Source organism: Boleophthalmus pectinirostris, unplaced genomic scaffold (assembly GCF_026225935.1).
Source record: "Boleophthalmus pectinirostris isolate CB_2022bp ecotype Guang Dong unplaced genomic scaffold, ASM2622593v1 HiC_scaffold_7, whole genome shotgun sequence".
Taxonomy (NCBI): domain Eukaryota; kingdom Metazoa; phylum Chordata; class Actinopteri; order Gobiiformes; family Gobiidae; genus Boleophthalmus; species Boleophthalmus pectinirostris.
In genome coordinates, this window is record NW_026571473.1 from 787,826 (window position 1) to 803,888 (window position 16,063).

The window sequence follows — 16,063 nt, forward strand, 5'->3', positions numbered from 1 at the left end:
TTTAAAATATATCTCAGTATTAAAGGTGCACCTTGTAACATTTCTAGTGGCGGTTGGAGGTAAGATGTAATTTTTTAATGTTCTTACTGTATGGATTAAACATATCTATCATGAGTGAGACAGGCAGGTTACATTACAGTTCAGATCTGTGGAGATTCACCCCTGTTCACAGAAGGAATGATGGTATTTCTGAGCAATAGAAACACCAGTAATAAATAAATAAATGCTAAATGGAACATTCCAGGCTAAATTAAGTTTAAACACACAATAATTTTTTTTTTCATAAAAAGTAACACGTGAAACCATTTATTATTTGTAATACTGTCTTTTAATGGGAGTTTTAAGAAAAATGAAAATACACATTCACCATAACTTCAGCTCAAACTTATGCTGCTGCTTTAAATTCAGGATCTTCTAGAAATAATTGATCCACAATGGTGGCTGCGAGGAGGGGAGGGGGGCACTGAGCAGACACTTTGGTGGGGAAGGGCCCGATGGTGGGCTCCACCTGTTCTGGGATCTGGGGGTCAGGTTTGAGGGGCAGGGTGACTCCCACCTCGGGGCCGGCCGCTGGGACATCGGGGAAGGCGGGCAGAGTGACGGGCGCGCCCAGGGGAGGGATCTGCCTCCACATGCCCTCTGGGTGATCGTGCGGGGTGCTCTCGTGCACGTGGCCGTGGTGGTGATGGTGGTGCTCGTGCTCATGCAGGTGAGCGTGCGTGCTTGTGGTCGTGGTCTAGCGCCATCTCGTGGTCGTGCTGGTGGGTGGACACGTTGGTGGCGTGTGTTGTACTTACTTGTGGTGCTGGTTGGGGTGGTCCTTGGTGTGGTCGTGCGCCTTGTCGTGGTGGGCGTGCACGTGATCGTGGCCGTGCCCGTGGTCATGGGAGTGGTCATGAGCATGCCTGCAGGAGAAGTGAGTATAAAGTGTATAAACAAATGAACTGTGATGTCACCCACAGCATTCAGCTCCAGCTAAATGAAGCTCATCAAGGCCGGCAGTTATGGGGTGAATTTGGAGCCGAGTTCCATATTTGGAATTCTGTCTCCAAGTATTATAGCAACCAAAGTGCCAATGAAGGTAACGCTCCCAGCGAAACTAGCGGTGCAGGTGCTTAGCAACACTGTCAATCCAAACTGTTGCGAACATGGGCACTTTCACAAAAAATGCAGTGTTCTATGGTCAGGTCAGAGGTCAGGGGTCAGGTACATTGTGTTCTATGGGAGAATTGTTAACAGGGCCAGAGCTCCTGGGAGCTGCAGGACCTATACAAGAGCAGTCTTATCCAGTTTTTATTATAGATCCATGGACTGACCTCAGGGAAAGAAGACGCCTGATTTGTCTCTTATTAATGTTTGTACCTTGATTTATAGACAAAATATTTCAGATAAAAATGATCATTTACAGTCTCCCGTGGGACAGGGGGTCACATGCTTCAACACAGAGAAAAGACTTCACAGCTACAGAAGACCAAAAAACACTGAACATGAATAAATAAGAAACCAAGTATGACCATGAAACACACCATCAGGGCCATTAGCCTATGTGCAGTTTAAGACCAAAATGATGAATCTGCCAACATTAAGTACAGAGACAGGGGTGGAGCCAGAGTCGATGCAGCAGGAAGCGCGTCCATGCTCACTCCCTGTTTAGAACATGATGGCTTAGCTGTGTCTATACAGTCTATGGAAGTGAAGGAGGAGCGGGTCATTTGGCTGAAGGTCTCTGGTGAAGTATTCCTTACCTGTGTCCGCCGTGGTCGTGCGAGTGGTGGTGCTGGTCGCTGTCTGTGTGTTTGTGTGTGTCGTCATGGTGACCGTGGCCCTTGGTGTGGTCGTGCACGTGATCGTGGCCCTGCTCCTGCACGTGAGTGTCGTTATGACTGTGGTCCGTCTCTCCACCGAGCAGATGCAGCTTCTTCTCCCTCTCTGATGCCTGGGAGGAGACATCATTTCTTCAAACACAGCATCAGATTTATAATGCAGAGGTAATTGTGTGGAGATGTGAGGAGTTATTTTAGTTTTGATACTTTGCAGAGCAGTTTAACATTCCCTGTGGCTGTGATGCTAACTGTAGGAACTGCTCTGTTATTTAAGACTTTAATCTGATCTTTAATTTAACGTAATCTGACCAGAAATAACTGACTTAGCTGGAACTACAACAGGTGAGATGATTTGCGCTCTTAAACAAGTCCCTCACGCATTGCAGTCACAAGCTCAAGAACGCTCATGAACGCTTGTACTGATCACAGGCTCCTGAAAATGTGTTGTTTAAATCACTTTTTTTTCTAGTTTTTCTTTTTCTTTTTTAGCTGTGTTTGTTTGTGTGTTTGTTAATGTGTGCATTGTGTCTCCATGGTTACTGCTGAACATTCCATTATAGATGTTCTTGTATAACATCCCCACCATGATGCCATTGCAAAGTATCAATCGCATTCTGCAGAGGGGAACCGTCAAGGCCTTCAATGTATTCAGTGTAGGCCCAAGAAAAAATACTGAAAGATTTTTTTGCACTACTAATATATTTTTTCAATATTTTTTATTCAGTGAGTAATAAACACTGCACTAGTAATAATTTCTAGATCATTGAAAAGAAAAGGTTAATATAATGCAGGGGGTGTCAAACTCATTTTGGTCCGGGGGCCGTATCCAACCTACTTTGACCCCAAAGGGGCCGGATCAAAAAAACTCATGTCATATAAACCCCAAAAATAACAATAAGTTCAAATATTTGTGCAGAGAAACACAAATCTATAACAGAAATCTTTTTTAATTGATGAACTCTTTCTTATTATAATATTATAATATTATGAACAACCTGAAACTTTAAGAAAAATACAATTTCAACACAATGTTTTAACATGAACTTGTTTGCAAACAGGAATAAGTACATTTTTCTTGGAAAATCCTGCACTCAGTTTCTCAAGTTGGACATTTTTCTGATGAGGGTGTCACGGTCAACAGTCAAAACGATCGTCCTTTAAGAGCGTTTGGAAAGAGACAAATCTTCATTTGTGCTGCTCTGGTGGGAGGGGCCACGTAATGAGACTTAAATTACTAATATTTTAATAGAAAATATAATTAAAATATTTTAGTATAAAATCACCCAAGGGCCACATTAAAGGTCTTAGAGGGCCGGATCTGGCCCCCGGGCCGTATGTTTGACACCTGTGATATAATGGAATGGAAATGGACCAATCACATTTTTCTTCCAGTGATATCTGGGTAAATCAGTGACTCCTCCTGCAGCACTGAACTAAAGAAACATCTGCAGGACCTTCAGTGGCTGGAATGAAGACCAATGCAATTCAAGTCAATGTGAGGTTGAGTTTGAGTTTGACAGTTGTCTTAGCCAATCATATTTCATTGAGTTATGGGCAGGATCATAACACGACATCTTCTGGGCCTTTGCTAATACCCTGTGATAGCAAATATAAGCGAGACTGCAACATTAGCACTTGTATTTGGACGCCTTTGTATCTGAATTCAGATGCTCCGACCAGGGCGGGCCGTGGACTCAGATTAGTTGTTGAACAGTAGCTAATGATTATTAAACAAATATATGAAGTAAGTGAATGTGCGATTCACTTCATTTAGGTGTTTTTTTAAATAATGATGTGATGATAGCCAGCAGTTAGTCCGAGTGAAGGCCCAGGGTCCAGGTCCATGGTTCGCCACTGGTATTCTGGAATATATATTATGGTGCTGCTTTAGGGCTGCACGTGAAGATCATTTGAGCGTTGTGTTGTCTGGAGGAGTGTTGTAGTGTAAACAGTGCCTTAGGATTTCTCACCTGGAACATGGGACCTACCTCAGGCTCATAGATGTGACACTCCACACTCAGAAACTCCTCACCAGCGGGATTGGGATGATGCATGTGAAAGCCTTTGCAGAAGCCTTTGTGCTGAAGACAAAATAAATAGTTATGGTCATTTTGAAATTTACTGAAAATTATCCCACGAAACCCTAACATTGCTTTTCACCTGTGGTTCAACAGAATCATTTGAAAAAAACAAAAATAATGAAACTGTTAGTACCCTGAACTTAATATTTTATTGCACAACATTTTGAGGCAATCACTGCAATGAAATGATTTCTGTAACTGTCAATGAGACTTCTGCTCTGGTCAACTGGTATTTTGACCAACTTATGTGAGCAAACTGTTCTAGTTGTCTCAGGTTTGAAGAGTTCCTTCTCCAGACAGCATCTTTCAGCTCATTTCACCTTTTCTGTCCAGTGTTTTGTTCTTAACCATTCTTGTGTGTTTTTAGCTGTGTGTTTTGGGTCGTTATCCTGTTGGAAGAACCATGACCTACGACTAAGACCAAGTTTTCTGACACTAGTCCACACATTTTGTTCCAAAATACCTTGATAGTCTTGAGATTTTGTTGTACCTTGCTCAAATTCAAGACACCTTGTGCCAGATGCAGCAAAACAGCCCCAGAACAAAACCAAACCTCCTCTGTGCTTCACAGTAGGGGCAGTGTTCTTTTCTTGGTCTGCTTCATTTTTGTGTCTGTGAACATAGAGCTGATGTGTCTTGCCAAAGAGCTCCAGTTTTGTCTCATCTGTCCAAAGGACATTCTCCCAGAAACTTTGTGGCTTGTCAATTTGGATTGTGACAAAGTCTCACTTTTTATGATTTGTTTTCAGCAGTGGTGTCCTCACATGAAGTCCACTTTGGCTCAAACACTGATGGATGGTGTGATCTGACACTGATGTACTTTGCCCTTCAAGTTCACATTTCATTTCTTTGGTTTCCATTTGTATGATCCATCTCTTGAATTTGTCATAAATTTTCCTCTTGCAGCCGCGTCCAGGGAGGTTCTCTTCAGTCCTGTGGAACTTAAACTTGTGAAGAACATGTGTAACTGTAATCACAGGAACATCAAGCTGCTTGGAGATGGTCTTATTGTCTTTATCTTTAACCTGCTTGTCTATCATTTTCTTTCTAGTCTCCTGACACAGTTCTCTTCTTCTCTTTCTCTGGTCCATGTTCAGTGTTGTGTCCATCATGTCTCCAAACAGCACAATGACACATGTCCCCCTTTAAACAGACAGACTGACTGAGGACAAATTTGAAAACACCTGTGATGTAGATTAGAGACACACCGAAGTTTAACATGTCCCAGTTGTCCAGTTATTTATAATCTTTTCTAGGGGAACCATCATTTTTGTCCAGGCCAGTTTCATTAGTTTGTTAATTCTGTTGAAGAACAATTCAAAAGTAGTGTCTGATTTTCACTGGTTATTTTTCAGTTGTTTTTTTTTTATTTATTATTGCTTTTTTCAGTTTCAATTTATTTCAGTGACCATTGATTTTTCTTTCATTACCAGAGGGTACCAACAAACATAATGTCTGTATATATGTTTATGTAAAAAGGCAGATTAAAGGGCCCATATTCTGCTATTTTCTGATTTGTTATAATATTGTTTTCTCGTCACAAATATATCTAGAGTTGTGTTTTGTGTAACACACAAATCTTGCTTATCTAGGCTGAGTTCTTTTCTCAAACAGAAACACGATGTTCCACCTTGTGATGTCATGTGGCAACGGAAGTGCTCCACTGTGTTTTTAAATCTCATATATGTTCACCAGAATTGTTTAGATGATTTCAGCTCTGTGACTGCGGATCTCTAGGTAAAAGGAGGTGTTAACTTTGAACCACTACTTGATGACATCATATGGTGGAATAAAGCATTTGAGCTTTGAAAATGTAGACAGATTAATAATGAAAGATTACACGTGTGAATGACACAAAACACAACTCCAGATCTGTTTCTGAGGAGGTAACAACATAATAACATGACAAAAAATCTCACAAAAGTTAATTTTGTGTAATATTGGACTAACACGTAATAATTGGTTTTGTTTGCCTAAGTAATAGTTTTGCGAGCCTCTGCCCTGCCACCTTTATAGTAGAGAATAACCAATCAGCAGGACAAGAATTTCTTTGTGAGCTACAGCCCTGGTTTGCAGAGCTAGTGTGACTTTCTCTGTGTTCCAGCTTGTTACTTACAGCAAACTCACAGTCCAGAGGGGGGCAGTCTGCGGGCCTGTCTGCGGTGTTGGGACAGCTCGTCTCCTGGATGGTGTACTCTGCATTGTACATCATACCCATTCCATACTGTAAAAGAAACAGGAGTAGGAATAAATTCTTTTAAAGCAGTGTCATAAGGAAAAATGTCTCTATTGACCCCATCTGGGAATATGACTTCAACACATTCTAGAATCTGACCATTCTGTTCCTGTGTGCACAACAGTGCTCTGCAGCTCACTGTTAGCATCACTACTTCCTGTTCAATGATATGATGTTCTATGGGGGTTTTAGTGAGGCAATAAAATCAATAATTAGATCTACTTTAAGACCAGGCAGTGGAGAGCGAGCGGTGGGTGGATGTCCTTGGCAACATGAGAAATACTTTAATAGTTGAATAGTTGAATATTTCCCCCAAACACCTCTGTGTTTATAAAGATGGGTGTTTTTGTGTCAATGCTAACTCTAATGCTAATATTGAGGAATAATAAATAAAATACATTTAAAAATGGAAGTGGAAATACGCCACAAATGGTAGTAATCTACATATAAAAACTCGTGGGTTGGTTGTAGTTAAACTTTGTTTAAATATTAATTGGTTATTTTTTTAATGTTTTGTGTTTTAATAAAAGTTAGCTTTGCGAGACAGTGAGCTAACTAGCATGCTGCTTAGCCCAGAGTAGACCAGAGAGTGTTGTTAATACGAGAAAACACGTTGACGTCACGTTCGGGGCAGCAGCCATTTTGGTAGACAAAAAGCGTCCGTATCAACAAGTCAACATCAACATTGTCAACATAAACATCGTCAACAGTTATTGCCAAGTTTTAACTTTTCAAATTAACATTTTGATCCTCAACGTTCCGTGACTTAGAGTAAGATGATGAAGTTGTGTCAAAAAAACAAAATGCAAAACCTACTTCAAAATAAGACGAGTTCTCTCATGACAGACATATGCAACGCAACTGTCAACACAAACAAGCGGCCCCACTGACTTTTTGTCTACCAGCCACTGTGCACGTGCCGAAAAGCTTGATGTAAACAAAAAACTATGTTTTCTCGTATGGTATAGACAGTGGGTGTGTTGACACCCATGTAGGTGGTGGGCTTCCCAGCATGCCCCCTCACTCATTCCAATGACTGTCAGGTGCTAATCTGTTAATGCATGGAGATTCGGAGCCTCTCTGTCTGTGCTCCTCTGATGTTCCATTGTCTGATGTTCCATTGTGATGCATTACCCCTGCGGTGGCTCTTGTGACTTGCAGCAGTGAGAAGTGATGGGCCAGTCCACTCTCACTGTTGAACTTCTCCAGACTTTTAGAGACCGTCTTTTGGATTTCCTCATTGTCCTTGTCAATATGTGAGGGACAGTCAGGGCAAATCTCATGCACTTTCTCTGCAGACACTAAACACACAAAACATGTCTTATAATGAAAGAAAATGAAATAACACAAATGCAACACACACACAATACGCTCACAATGCATCAGTGCCATAGAATGTAAAGTGTAAAAGTGGACTAAGTGAGTGTGATGTCACCCACGTGTTCAGTGCTGCTTAAATGAAGCTCGCGATGCTCACGGTTAGAGGGCCCAGGCTCTAGATCACAGGTGTCAAACATAAAGCCCGGGGGCCAGATCTGGCCCTCCAAGACCTTTAATGTGGCCCTCTGCTGATTTTCTACTAAAATATTTTAATTATATTTTCTTTTAAAATATTGTATTTTCTGCGGTGTTTATCACAGCAGCGTCTCCAGCGTCTCTGTACGTGGCCCCTCCCAACAGAGCAGCACAAATGAAGACTTGTCTCTTTCCAAACGCTCTTAAAGGACGATCGTTTTGACTGTTGACCGTGACACCCTCATCAGAAAAATGTCCAACATGAAAAAAGTGGAGCCGAGTGCAGGATTTTCCCCCCAAAAAATTGACTTATTCCTATTTACATACAATTTAATGTTAAAACACTGTGTTGAAATTACATTTTTCTTAAAGTTTCAGATTGTTCATAATATTATAATATTTTGTAAAAGAAAGAATTCATCAATTAAAAATAGATTTCTGTAATAGATTTGTGTTTCTCTGCACAAATATTTGAACTTATTGTTATTTTTGGGGTTTATATGACATGAGTTTTCTGATCCGGCCCCTTGGGGATCAAAGTAGGTTGGATATGGCCCCAAAATGAGTTTGACACCCCTGCTCTAGATTATGAATAAATTTTTTCTTTATGGACACAAAATAGCGAAAAAACAAAAAAAAACAAAAAACAGGATCATGTAGAGTGGGTTAATATGAACATTTTAAGACCAAAATGACACGGCTCACACTGCAGTTAAAGAGAGAGGGACCAAAGGAGAGACCAGGGACCAGAGGGTATTCCAGTGTAAATCAAAGGGAGATGGAAGCGCTGCATGAGGACTTCCTATTTGGAACACAATGGCTAATGTGTTAGCTATGTCCATTTATTTATACAGTTTATGATCAGTGCATAATTCTCACTGCGTTTAAATACTGAAGCCTGAACATACATACACAGACAGAATTCACATTATACATAATCATTTGGGCTGTTTGCTCTGAGAGGAGTGTGCAATAAGAGGAGGAGGTGTGCAATAACGTCAGTCTCTCTTCTTGTGTACATGACATGGATTTGTTTTAGTGTTTGGCCCTTTTGTGACCCCAGCCTCTTGGGACAACGGATGGAAATGAGCCTGGAATGTTCATGTTGTATCATGTCTGTCCAGGAGCATACACTGTCCCAAACAAATCAATATAAAAAAGATTTCAAAAGTGTTGTTTACCTGGTCTGACCACACAGTTGTACTTGTACAGCCTCACCACTCGGTGCACTCTGCTGATGAACATGGCCACTTTGCACTGTCCATAGACCTGCACAACAACACACAGTGCTCAGTGAACCAGAGTCTGAGGGGACACGGCCTATGATGACCGTCCACTGGCAGAATCAGACACAGTTTTATATAAAGCTATTTTAGCTCTATTGACTGTGGTGTAGTGGGGATTTTTAAGTGGGGGTACGTGATTCATGAAATCATCAATGGGATGAATCCCGCCCACCTACCTACCAAAAAAAAACAAAAAAACTCACAGTACAAACATAAAGCGGCAGCCCAGTAAAAATCAGTAATATTTGATGTTTGTTTTTTTTTACTCAAATTGATGGGGAATCATTTTATTAACATTAATGTGATTTATAATAACCTATAGAACAGAAAACATAGGCTACAACACATGAACCAGGACTAAACCAGGACTAAACCAGGACTGAACCAGGACTAAACCAGGACTGAACCAGGACTGAACCAGGACTAAACCAGGACTAAACCAGGACTAAACCAGGACTGAACCAGGACTAATCCAAGTCTAAACTAGGACTAAACTAGAACTGAACCAGGACTAAACCAGGACTAATCTTAGATTAGCAAGACAGCCCACGGAGCAGGGTGTCCACAAAGTGCGACTGGGCGATGGCTGCACTTAGCCCAGTGGGGTGCGGAGCGCTGCGCCGGTCCGTTCGCCCGCGGTCACCCAACCTGTCTACATAGGTGCACCTCCAGGCCCATCCCGACACCCAGTCCCGGTTCAGTCCTGGTTTACTTCTGGTTCAGCTCTGGTTTAGTCCTGGTTCAGTCCTCAGGTCACTATAGGACAGTCCTGCAGATTTCATGAGCCTGTGCAGTTTGTTTTCACCATTGCTAATAGCTTCAGATTGACATTTAAATTGTAGCTATTTTATATTTGTTATTTTTTATACCTCACGCCGGGAGAAGTGGGTGACGGCGTGTCCCCACTACACCCCTGGCTATTGATAAAAAAAGATTCTGCCAAGTTCCCCAAAATTTTAGTTGATCCCATTCTGCCCTGGAAGTGTAAAATGGAGAGTTGATTTGCCTGGCACTCACCGGAGTTGAGGCGATGTCTCGTACTTCACAGTCCTTATAGTCAGCTTTACTGAGGACGCTGCAGTTGGTCTCCAGGACGTTCATGGTCAGATAGAACAAAATGCTGTTCTCCCCCTGCAGCACACACACAGTAGGCTTCCAGACTTTGGGGGACAGTACATTGACTTGCATTCATTTCCTTCACACTGATACTAACCTACTAACTAAATTAACCCAAATAACCCATATTTTATCTTTAAACCATGCAACATTGAAGTATTTACCTTGTGAGGATCTGATTTTGTCTTCAGTCCCCACAGAGTGATAAAACAAACACAGTTTTTTACAATAAAGACAATACCACTATATAAATGAATCCTACATGTCAAAACAGACTTTAGTCAACATGTCAATACATGTTTTTATTTAAAGGCCTGAACCTGATTTTGACATGTATGTGGTGTTTCTAAGCTCAGATCAGATATGATGACAGGTCAAAAGAAGCATCTGCATTTCTATTCTCATTATAAAGCATTTAATTGTCCAAGAATCAGGAAGTGTGCTGCTAGCATGCTAATTGTCACAAACTTTAATTCTGTTTTTCATATTTTACATTACAGTAAAAAATTAGTGATTTGAAGTATATTACTCTATAATGACTGTGGGCAGAGATAAGCACAGTGGCCACATGTGAATTTAAGAATAGTACAAGTCAGTTTTACTCAAGTAAGTGTAACCTACAAGTTACTTGGAGATAGTACTACTTAAGTAGTAGTTGTCCAAATTATTTAATGAAAGTACTACTATGTAACTTTTCTGATGGCAGATCCAGTATTTGCTTGTTTCCCTGGAGAAGTTACTACTTTGCGTGGAATGGCATTAAACTTATCTACACTACCAGTCAAAGGTTTTAGAACACCGCATTTTTTCCAGTTTTTACTGTTTACTGTTGACCAAAACTTATTCTAAACTTTTGATTGATGTGTGTGTCCACCTTTGGCAGATAGAACAGCTGAACACACTCGCGGCTCGTTCTTTTTTACAATAGAAAATATTGTTCAGAAAGTTCTTCCCAAGTCTGTTGCAGTTTCCATAAATGTGTGGCACTTGTAGGTTGCTTCACTCTTCTGTCCAGTTCATCCCAAACCAGCTCCATGGAGTTTAAGTCTGGACATGTGCTACTGGACACTCCAGGTTTTCAAACTCACCATTATGTTCTTTTTTCCTGAGTTTGTTTTGGCAGAGCTTGGACTTGTGTTTTGTATCTTTTATCTTTTTTAACCTCTGTCTGTTCAGTTTTTACCTTTGTACCATTTCAAGCTCTTCACTGGACTTGCACAACTTGAATTGTAATAAATAAATGGAAAAAATAGGGTGTTCTAAAACTTTTGTCCAGTAGTGTATGTAGCATCAATTCAGTTACAGTGGTGTTTGTCACTCCACAATACCTTTTAACAAAGGATGATTTCTTTAATGACCATGGGCAACTTAGATTGCATGTAAATGATATTATCTGCACTCATTTATAGAAGAAGTGAATGGGTGATTCTTACATGTTTCTGGATGTGGGCGTTGGCTAGGTCGCGCAGGCTGTACACATATCCCTCCTTTCGGTCCTTGTTGATTTTGTCCATGGCCTGTCTGGCAGCTCCCAGCACCACGGGGTCAGTACAGGACGCCTGCTCGGGGCCCTCCTGCTCCACGGGGGCCCCCCAGGAGGAGCCCAAAAACACCAGCAACAACAGAACACAGGGCTTCATGGTGGACAGAGGCAGAGTGAGAGGAGCTCCTGGGCCTGGGGCTTTTATATACACTGAACAGACTGAGACCTCCCAGCGCCTCCAGCACCCCAGCCCCCTCAAGAGCCGTAAACAGGACCTTTGACCCCGCCCCCTTACTGTTTAAACAGGCTTGCGCAATTCAGCTGAAGAGAATCTCGAGTTACACTGTTTATTAAAATATCACTATTTTAGCATAACTGCCAAAGGTTTTCAGGAATAAAATAAACCTTTTATGCCAATAAAATGGCTGGGGTAGTTTGTGTTTTTTGGTTGTAAAAAAAAAAAAAAATAGCCAGTGACATCTACAGATGCAGCAGAGTTTGGAGAGGAGAACAGGACTGAAAACTCAGTTAGGCCAATAAAATGACAATTCTGCTATGACACCAGTGTTGTAGAATAAATTGTAGCAGCCTGAAAGTTATAAAAACACAAGCTGGAATAACACAGAAGTTTATTTACATCAGTACAGGAGAGAGCACAGACACATGAACCCTCAGGACACCGTGAGACTGTTCTGTTGTAGGACATATTATACCTAGTGCTGTCATGCGATTAAAAAAATTGAGAGATTAATCAATTATGATCTGTAATTAATTAATCTAATTAATCTCATTTTAATCTCACCTAAAAATTGCTGAGAAAAGCCTTCAATTTGAGGTATTTTCATTTAAATTCATTATTACATTATTGGGGCAGATCAAAAGACTGATACACAGAAAAAAAAAAGTGACTTTATAAAGTCATTTATTGTTTAACAAATCTCTCCAAATTGGCTGTTGAGCCCAAGTCTCCATGAATAAGAAACTGTTTGCTGTAAAGTAGCAAAGACGAGGAAATCTGAACATAATAACTTTTGTCTACTTAAAGACAATAAAAAGTCCAGTTTTTCCTTAACCATATTAAAAATATTATTGATAGAGAAATGCTTTATATATGAAATCACTGGTTTTAGTCCTGATTTAGACCTGGTTTAGTCCTGGTGTTAGTTCTGGTTTAGTCCTGGTTTAGACCTGGTTTAGTCCTGGTTTAGTTCTGGTTTAGTCCTGGTTTGGACCTGGTTTAGTCCTGGTTTAGTCCTGGTTTTAGTTCTGGTTTTAGTTCTGGTTTAGTCCTGGTTTAGACCTGGTTTAGACCTGGTTTAGTCCTGGTTTAGTTCTGGTTTAGTCCTGGTTTAGACCTGGTTTTAGTTCTGGTTTTAGTCCTGGTTTAGTCCTGGTTTAGTCCTGGACTGGTTTAGTCCTGGTTTTAGTCTTGGTGTTAGTTCTGGTTTAGTCCTGGTTTTAGTTCTGGTTTTAGTCCTGGTTTAGTCCTGGACTGGATTAGTCCTGGTTTTAGTCTTGGTGTTAGTCCTGGTTTAGACCTGGTTTTAGTTCTGGTTTTAGTTCTGGTTTTAGTTCTGGTTTTAGTTCTGGTTTAGTCCTGGTTTTAGTTCTGGTTTTAGTCTTGGTGTTAGTTCTGGTTTAGTCCTGGTTTTAGTTCTGGTTTAGTCCTGGTTTTAGTTCTGGTTTTAGTCTTGGTGTTAGTCCTGGTTTAGACCTGGTTTTAGTTCTGGTTTTAGTTCTGGTTTTAGTCCTGGTTTAGTCCTGGTTTAGTCCTCGACTGGATTAGTCCTGGTTTTAGTCTTGGTGTTAGTTCTGGTTTAGAGACGCACAGGAGGAAGCGCGGTTTACGCAGCGTAGTGAGAAAACACGGTTCACACGCGACTCACGGCAGCACGTCGGTGTCCACGCAGTGTCTACGGAAGGAAACGTGGTCCGCGCGTTCTCAGGTTAATGACAATGATGAAGGTGTGTGTTTGTGTGTGTTTGTGTGTGTGTCCTCTCATGTAGCAGGTCACTATAGGACAGATGATGCAGACATCATGAGTCTATGCAGGTTGTTTTCACCAGTGACATTTAAGTTGTAGGCGTATATTTGTTATTTTCTTTTATATTTCACGTCGGGAGAATAATTTCCAAGACACGAATGCGTTTTACCTGTGCACTGCTGCCTCTGTTCTACTGGTTACTGGACGTTTACATCGCTCTTACTGCGCGCGTTTTGTGTGGGTTTCCGACAATGAGTGGAATTACCGAAATAAAAAAATGTATAAATGTGTTTTTGTGTGTGTGTGTGTGTGTTGTTGTCCCAACAACACATAAAAATTGGTTTAATAATAAAGCAACTCGCATACAGAAACAGTAAATTTAGAGATTAAAAATGAGATTAACGCGATTAAAAAACATAACGCGCTAAATATGACTGTAATTAATTAATCGCAATTAACGCGATAATTTGACACCCCTAATTATACCTTTAATAATGTGGGCTAAGATATCTGATAAGTATAATCTGTGGGCTATCTGTGGGATAAGTATTAACTGGGTTGCCAGATTTACATAGAGCAAAACATGTGTACGAAACCCAGAGTCTCTGCCAGAGTCAGGTACCCGCAGGTACAATTGCTGAAACGGACGGGTTTTAACGTTCTGGAATTTTAAGGGCAGGTATGTAGGTGAGTAGTGATTACACACGGGCGGGTCAGGACTAAACCAGGACTAATCTTGGACTTAAGAGAGAGAGAACCCCAAGCGAGAGAGAGAAAGCGTGATCGGGCGAAGGCAGCACTTACCTCCCTGTGCACGGAGATCTGCTCCAGTCCTTTCACCTGCGGTCACCCGACAGTCTACGTGGGCGCACCTGTGAGTCAGTCCCTACAGTAAGTCCTGGTTCAGTTCTGGTTTAGTCCTGCTTTAGTCCTGTTTTAGTCCTAGTTCAGTCCTGGTTTAGTCCTCCTGGTTTTGTCTTGGAATCAGTCCTGGGTCAGTCCTGGGTCAGTCCTGGTTCAGTCCTGGGTTAGTCCTGGGTCAGTCCTGGTTTAGTTTTAGTTCAGTGCGTGGTGTGTGTGGCATAAAAATCCGGCATCTCAATCAGTATTTCTTCTGTTCAGTAAATAAAGCCTGTGAAGTGATGACAGTCGAGTCGCGTCTGTGAATTTGTATTCGTACAGAAGAAATCGCAATCATTTCATTTCATTTTGTGATTGTAATTCTTGAAGTCGTAACTTTTCACTTCATATTCTGATGGATGCTTCAGTCTATGTTTTATCACGGGCGCGGGCGGGTAACAGGTGGAATGTTAACAGGTCCGAGCGGGTGCGGGTTTAACTTTGATAAAATCATGGGTTTACGGGTGGGTACTCCGCGGATGTGGGCGGGTGCGGGTCTCCAAAAACACACCCATGCAGGACTCTGGTCTCCGCTGAATGAGATGCACTGGCACACTTACAGTTCAGTCGCATTAACATATGAATGAAATAAATAAAGCAAAAAAACATGTAGTTTATGTAAGTGCCGCTCAAACAAGCTAAAAAAAAAAAAAAAAAAAAAACATAAAAAAAAATTATAATAATAATCTTAAAATTTGAAAATGACTTTCTAAAAAATAGAAGCCCTATAGTGCTATAAAGAAGCAGACTTGGCAACACTGGTGTGAGGGGGCTGATCCTGGAGCTGATATACCCTGTGTCTCCTGTAGCTCTCCCCTGGACAGAGGCTGTGTGGTGGGCATTGTCTTGGTGATTGGTGATGCAGGCACTTTTCAATTTGGTCTGGTGGTCTGAGCTGTGTCGGCTCTCATGTCCAGAGGGCAAGGGCCTATCAGCACGGCCAAACTAAAACAAATATTATGTTATAAAATATATAAATAATTTAAGGTACACTTTATTGTAAGAAGTACAGCATGTTCACTTCAAAGGACATAAGTGAGGGACTGTTGGATTTTGTGAAAAGAGCTCCCCTCTGTGTCTTGTGTGTCTGGAGCTGGGCGGAGAATCTGGCACCACCCTTGCCTTTGGTTCCACCCACTACTCATCTGCAGCTCATTCTCCAACCAGCCTCTGCAGTATTAAAGACCAGCTCAAGCATCCACACCTCGCCAGGTCAACAGTTTATCCTCTGTGGTACAAACTACTGGCTCCAGTTGTGTGTTTTTTTGTTTTTTACATTTTTGCCAGTTTCCTAGTACTTAGTTTGTCTTTTTCCTGTTTTCCTCAGACCTGGTTTTTGGACTACCCAGCACTGGAATTCACCCCAGCCTCCGATCCAGCTCCCAGCAACCTGCATCTCATTTTAGTAATCAATAAATCCTGTTTTTGACTTTCATTGTCATTTTCATTGTTCATTACAACAGCTGTTTGTTTCGTTTTGTATTCATGGACACCTCGCAAGAAGCTTGTGAAGGAGACAAACCTCCTTTAGGTCTCAGAAGCTCAGCAGGGCTGGGCCTGCTCAGTACTTGGATGGGAGACACTGGGGAAATCAGGTGCGACAGGGAGGGTGCCAGTGGCAAAAACTGTTGTTGTGTC

At 41.4% G+C, this 16,063-nt stretch overlaps 1 protein-coding gene across 1 annotated transcript; it reads right to left on the reverse strand.

Annotated features, from left to right (window-relative positions):
* Nucleotides 1–318: 318 nt before the first annotated feature.
* On the reverse strand, nt 319–11,767 carry LOC110162816 (fetuin-B-like). The gene is given in 10 exon segments (XM_020927724.2): nt 319–718; nt 720–794; nt 797–905; nt 1,746–1,936; nt 3,812–3,904; nt 6,021–6,128; nt 7,275–7,441; nt 8,837–8,924; nt 9,959–10,072; nt 11,491–11,767. Coding segments are annotated over 10 exon segments (1,485 nt in total). The 5' UTR covers nt 11,698–11,767; the 3' UTR covers nt 319–385.
* Nucleotides 11,768–16,063: the final 4,296 nt, after the last annotated feature.